At 35.8% G+C, this 5,863-nt stretch overlaps 1 protein-coding gene across 2 annotated transcripts; it reads right to left on the bottom strand.

Annotated features, from left to right (window-relative positions):
* Window positions 1-210: 210 nt before the first annotated feature.
* LOC127080122 (uncharacterized) lies at window positions 211-5,657 on the bottom strand. Of its 2 annotated transcripts, none has more exons than XM_051020451.1 (9): window positions 5,362-5,657; window positions 5,149-5,271; window positions 2,785-2,865; window positions 2,610-2,698; window positions 2,444-2,518; window positions 1,294-1,355; window positions 1,141-1,203; window positions 817-993; window positions 211-624 (listed from the first exon to the last, which is right to left on the bottom strand). In XM_051020451.1, the coding sequence occupies exons 2-9, from the start codon at window positions 5,269-5,271 to the stop codon at window positions 557-559; spliced, it is 738 nt and encodes a 245-aa protein (XP_050876408.1). In that variant the 5' UTR covers window positions 5,362-5,657; the 3' UTR covers window positions 211-556. The 2 variants fall into 2 exon arrangements, with proteins under 2 accessions (XP_050876408.1, XP_050876407.1); XM_051020450.1 differs by having other exon boundaries at window positions 5,368-5,653.
* Between the last annotated feature and the right edge of the window lie 206 nt (window positions 5,658-5,863).

A 5,863-nucleotide genomic window follows, 5' to 3' on the forward strand; every position in this document is an offset into this window, starting at 1 on the left:
GAAGCTTTATCACAATCGATTAGTTAGTAGCAAATAAGTAATGTACATGTATAAAAAGTTGAGATCAACTTCACTCCAAAGCTTGAAACGAGCAGTTCAACTTCTGATTTTCATCAATTTTCAGCTTTCCGAGTTTTTTCCAGTTCTGTGATAGCCTGGTTTTGAAGTTTTCTAAACTGGCCAGAAATCCGGCCTCTAGTCCGGTTCTGATTACCTTCAAAGTGTATAAATTCATTTTAAGTTTAGTATGTAGAGCAATGTCAAATTACAACAAATTAGGATTCACGTGTGTAAATAGGACAACTGACTGAAACTATCACTAAACAGTTGCATACACTAGACCAAGACGGTCGTTTTTGGACAGAACCATGCTTAAGGCACCCCTATCACAACCTGCCGAACTTACAAGGGAAAGAATACAAAAACAAAACTGCAGGAACTTGGCCGAAACACTGAACGCTTCAAATAATACCAAAATAAAAATCTAACAAATAACTAAGCAGAGAGGCAACCCTCTTCTAACAGACCATATACATGACAACCAACACCCATGTGATCAAGCAGCTGCTCCATTGCCTGCATCAAAATCACGTCCACGGCCTCTTCCCCTCCCACGCCCTCGGCCTGCAAATCATAAAAAATTTAGTACAATGTCCACTTAAGTTTTGGAAGAAAATGCAAAAAAGAATTAATCAAAGAAATCTATCAGTATGGTACGAGAGAACTGGTATTAATCAAACTTCATTTTTTTATACATTTATTCATAAGAACTTATTCATATGAAGAAACCTGAATTTGGTGAACTCGCATGCTTACCGCGTGGCGCAGGTGGTGCATCATATTCACCATTGTCGTAATAACCAACCGGCTGGGCACCATAGCCTCGTCCTCGTCCCCGGAAAGCACGACCCCATGCACGGCCACGTCCTCTGCCACCATAGCCCCGTCCACCATCCCAACCATCACCATATTCCATACCCGCGTTGTACATTCCTATAAAGAATAAATTGTGTAGAAATAAGAAGATTGAGTTTTAAAAGAAACCATAAAAGGGTTCAAAAAGGAATTTCTGATCATTCTATATGATCCATACTGTATCCAATTGCAGTTAAATAAGTGACACTGAGTACTCAGCCATACCTCTACCTCTTCCCCTGCCCCTTCCACGCCCCCTTCCCCTTCCTCGCATCCTTGGCGAGCCTTCTGTAACAAAAGTATTGTAAACAATTAAACGTGCCATAATGATCATAACCTTTCACTCTTGAAATATCAAAGAAAAAACTATAAACTCACCTCCTTCCTCTTCGTATTCATTTAAAGGTTTTACTTGATCAGCTGGAAGAGGGGGTTGATATCTGCATGAGGAAAAACAACTTAGATCATGCCAACAGAGAATACGATAAAAAAAAACCAACAGACTTTTCAAATATAGTGGGAAAAACAACCAGACTGAGACTTGTGTAAACTGTAAATCATGACTGAACCCTAATACTTGCAGAGTTGTAAATTTAATTATTTTTAGGAATGCATCCATTAGTGGGAATCAACATTTAGAAAAGCAAAAAATTATAAGCACCATAAACTGATACCCTTCCATTAGTCTACATCAAACTAAGGTAACAATAAATACAGCAGCCCAGAAGGCATAGTATTTACCATACTCCTTGTAGTTAAGGGTCTAACATGTTCCTCGTCCTCAATGAAGTGTTTGAAAAACCATGTACAAATTAAAAGTCACATGCCAAAGGACGGATGTCAAGTAAATTTTTATAAACTTATACAGACCCGCTTTGTTTCTAAAATAACATACAACAACACTTGGTTAAGTATTTAACGAGACAAAGGGGAAATTTCGGAATAAAATGTAAGCCAACACTTCGTTTAGTTTTCTAGAAACTGGGAGTTATAATAGAAATAAGGAAGTTCAAACCTCATGAATATTTTACATTATTTATTCACATGTACTTCAGTAAAACATTAGTCCTTTCTCATTTTGGATTCAGTAAGCTATCTAAAGCTTGTGACAACAAAATAGTGAAAATTATTCTGAACATCTATAGCATGATAGCAATATATAGGAACACATACTACAAAAACAAAGTGACGCTGTGGAAGCTACTATATATTTAGCACTTTGCAGTGATCCGGAAATTTACAAAAGCACAATAGCAAGGGGAAAAATGCTTAGCAGACTATAGCTGTACTGATTATATAAACAAATAAACTGTGAAAGTAATTTAGTAAAAGAGGATGGGAAAACACTTATTAATGAGTCCAACTCGCCAATATCATAAGGTTCGTAGTTTATGAAAGAGACTAACTAGTCCAATCTTAACTAGTAATCAAGTAGCTTGCTTCACAAATAACTAAGCATGTCAAAAGATAAAGTTATTGAACATAATTTAGAGATACATATGTCATACAATATCATGAAAGTTCATACCCTGTGGAGGATGTATCCAACTCTTTCATTGACAAAGTAATTGTGATCATTGAAACGTGACGAGTAGTTTCCAAACTGAGCAAGTAAAACACAAAAAAAAAAAAAATCACCACATGCATACATAAATTATTTAATAGGGTAGCATTGATAAGACAATAAGCCTTACGGAAGAAGGCCTTCTTCTAGTGGTTCCCATGTGTCTGTTATATCAGTTGATCCAATTTGAGTGTTTTGGTGCAGACCAACAATCCTTCTCTGAAACAAGTATAAAAAACAGTCAAAATATTAAGATAACCAAAAATGCCATCCAATGTATTGAATAAAGATATCAAGCCTCCAACCTTTATTAGCTCGGTAATCATTACAGTCTTGTTTATTGCACGTCCCATTGCTTTAAGAACAATTTCATCAGATCCTTTCTCCTAAAGAAAACAAATGTAGCGCAATATTAAAATTTGTCATTTTCAAAATTCAGCACAAAAATAACTTTGGTTTTGTCAACCATACCCTTAACTACTTATTGAATAGAGAGAAATGAGTGGAATGGTCACACAAAAAAATAGTTAACGGTGTTATAGGAAAGAAACAAATAGTTACATCCAAAGTAACAACGGATTGATTTTCTTGATATGTGTAAATAACCGTAAAAACAATTTAAAAAGAGCAGAGGGGATATCTGATTGATTTAGATAAATTGATACTTGAATGTATGGAGTGGATCACACCAAACAAAGTATAAGAGAAGAGTCCTAAAATAAACCATTGTAAAACGATTAAGTAAACATTAACCAAGGAAAGAAGAAAAATATAGAGAAAAATTGGCAAAAGTGAAAATAAGGAACTGCTAAATAGTAGTGGCTATTGCATAGCAGAATTTGAACATATCACTATTGTTCTGCAATACGCTATTTAGTACTCCCTTTATTTCACAACTAGCGTGCCCGTCTGTCCGTTTTTTTAATGAACACAAGTGAAAATATATACGATATTGTTTTATTTAATGTTAATTTTAAATGGAAGTTATGTAGGAAGTTAATAGTATGAAGTTATGTGAAAGATAATAGTAGTGGTTTCAATAGAAGTTATTATAAATTATTATGTAAATTATCTAAGGATAAAATTGGTAGAAAAATATGCTACACCAAAATCAAGTTTTGTCTTTATATATTGTTATAGATTATAGATGAGTGTGTCTTTTGTTAAGAGTCCCGCATCGGACAATATATGGACTGTAAGATCCATTGGGCCCCCTGCTATTAGGTTTCCGCTATCGGGTCACCCACCATTTATTTTCATGCTCAAGTTGTCCAGTCCTAGACGTGAAGAGTCCCACATCGGACAATATATGGCATGAACATACCCTTATAAGTGGGGGCAATTCTCACCTTACAAGTCGGTTTTGTAGGGTTGAGTTAGGTCTAACCACATTTCTTAATATGGCTCGAGAAATATACAAAGAAAATGTGTTTCAAAATGAATGTCCCTTTCATTTTTCAATGTAAAATGAAAGACACATGGCTCGGGAAATAGCGCCTATAGAGAATTTGAACAAACTGTTATTTTCCACCCTCTCCAATTGACAACACTCATATGGAATTAGTTTTTTTCCGCACGTGTCTTTTAAGGATACTAAATCTCCCACAAAGGTTAAAGGTGCCTTGCCTCTTATGTAAACTCTACATCTCAAAGGATATCACCTACAACGAACACCAGTTGCCCTACTTTTCAAACCTTCTACCTTGACTCCTAATCCAAACTCACAGTCCAGTTATATTCCTGTCTCTATTTCAGCTATACCTAAGGACCCCCATAGTTGCACCTCCGCTTAACACTCCCACCTCTCAACCTGACAGTCCCAATTCTCACATTTCTCCCACTCTTAATCCCTCACTTACCACTCTCTCACCTCCTACGCACTTACTGTCACACCCACCAGCGTGTCGTCTCTATCTTTATCTCTTTCTCCCTTTGCTTGTCCTCGTCCAAGCTTGAGGGTCAAACCCCTCCCCATCAGCACACATCCCATGCAAACCAGATCTAAGGATGGTATTACATGTCCAAAATTCCACCATATCCTGCTTATTCCTCATGCTGAGCTTAAAATAAAACCACTAAACAGGTCTTGTCTAGTCCTACTTGACTTGCTGCCATGACTCGAGAATATGATTGCCTAATAAACAGGCCTTGTCTCTGTTGTAATAATAATCTAAATATTAAAAATACATTAATAATAAGTATTCATATATCAATCGCTTTTCAAGAAATTCCTTTCATCAATAGTTTTAGTAAATTCATTTTATACCTTACATTGTTTTTCAATTCACTTGTTTCAAGGCTATAGTTTAATGCATTTCCCATGATGATAGGTTTCAAAATTCAATCAGTTGAATTTAGATAGAGAAATGATGTTTGGATACCAAAATTTTGATGATATCCTTTGATTTTAGTTTGTATTGTTGAATTGAATGGAGTCTTTCTAGACATTCCATTCTGAGTTGTCAGCACAATTAGTTTTCAAAGGGGTTACTAAAACCTAAATCTTAAAAGTTACTCCCTTTATAAGCATTTAAAACAACATTTTTGAAATCCCAAATTCAAATCATTTCTAACCTACTTAAATTGAAGAACAATCAAAAGCAATGTGAATGTGCATTAATTAAAACAATTATTATCATCCAATAACAAGGCATTAAGTTATTACTAACTTGAAAGAGAGTGGTAGCATATGTGATATAGTTCCGCATCCTTCCTTGAGTAGTAATGCGAATTTCATTCTCGTTAATAGGAGTATCTTCTTTGGGCTTCTCCACCCTCTGATATCTATCCATCTGAACACAAAATCAAAATCAACTCATAAGAAACATTGAAATTGAAGCATTGATTCAATTTAGGGTTTATATTATAGAGAGAAACATCACAGATACTGTTTGTGTTGAGCGTGAGTGAGATGGAAGCGAGGAAGGGTGGGTGGCTATGGGCGAATATGCCAATGGTAGTGAAGAGTAGAAAGATGAAAGGTAGACGCAGCGATTGCACTGTCTCTAACCAGAAGCAGAAGAAAAAGGCTGATGAGTAGGGTTACGTGGTCGCGGTCTCGTCGCCGATTAGGCCGCAAAACTCGCCTGGATCGTTCCTGTCCGAATGATTACCCATTGAGCTTTAATGGCCCGGCCCACTCATTACAAGTACAGGTGAAAATGGCTATTCGTATGAGGGGTTACTCTGTACACCCTCATGAATTTCGAAGATACTCCGGGATGCACCTATAATACACCCATTGTAGTATTTTCTTAGTGATTCATCTCAATTTTAATCAAAATGTATTTCGGAAACAATTCTTAAATTTTGGAAGAACAATTTAAACTAATATTAAAATATTTAATATTACATATAATCCTTAACATAAATTTAACACTATAC

This window comes from Lathyrus oleraceus, chromosome 5 (assembly GCF_024323335.1).
Source record: "Lathyrus oleraceus cultivar Zhongwan6 chromosome 5, CAAS_Psat_ZW6_1.0, whole genome shotgun sequence".
Lineage (NCBI taxonomy): Eukaryota > Viridiplantae > Streptophyta > Magnoliopsida > Fabales > Fabaceae > Lathyrus > Lathyrus oleraceus.

Bases quoted from the DNA above. Each gene is read 5' to 3' on its own strand.
- LOC127080122 (XM_051020451.1), bottom strand. From the start codon at position 5,271: ATGGATAGATATCAGAGGGTGGAGAAGCCCAAAGAAGATACTCCTATT. The intron at 1,356-2,443 runs GTATGAACTTTC...TTCCTCATGCAG, and splicing joins TTGGATACATCCTCCACAGG to ATATCAACCCCCTCTTCCAG. The intron at 1,204-1,293 runs GTGAGTTTATAG...CTTTTGTTACAG, and splicing joins TGAATACGAAGAGGAAGGAG to AAGGCTCGCCAAGGATGCGA.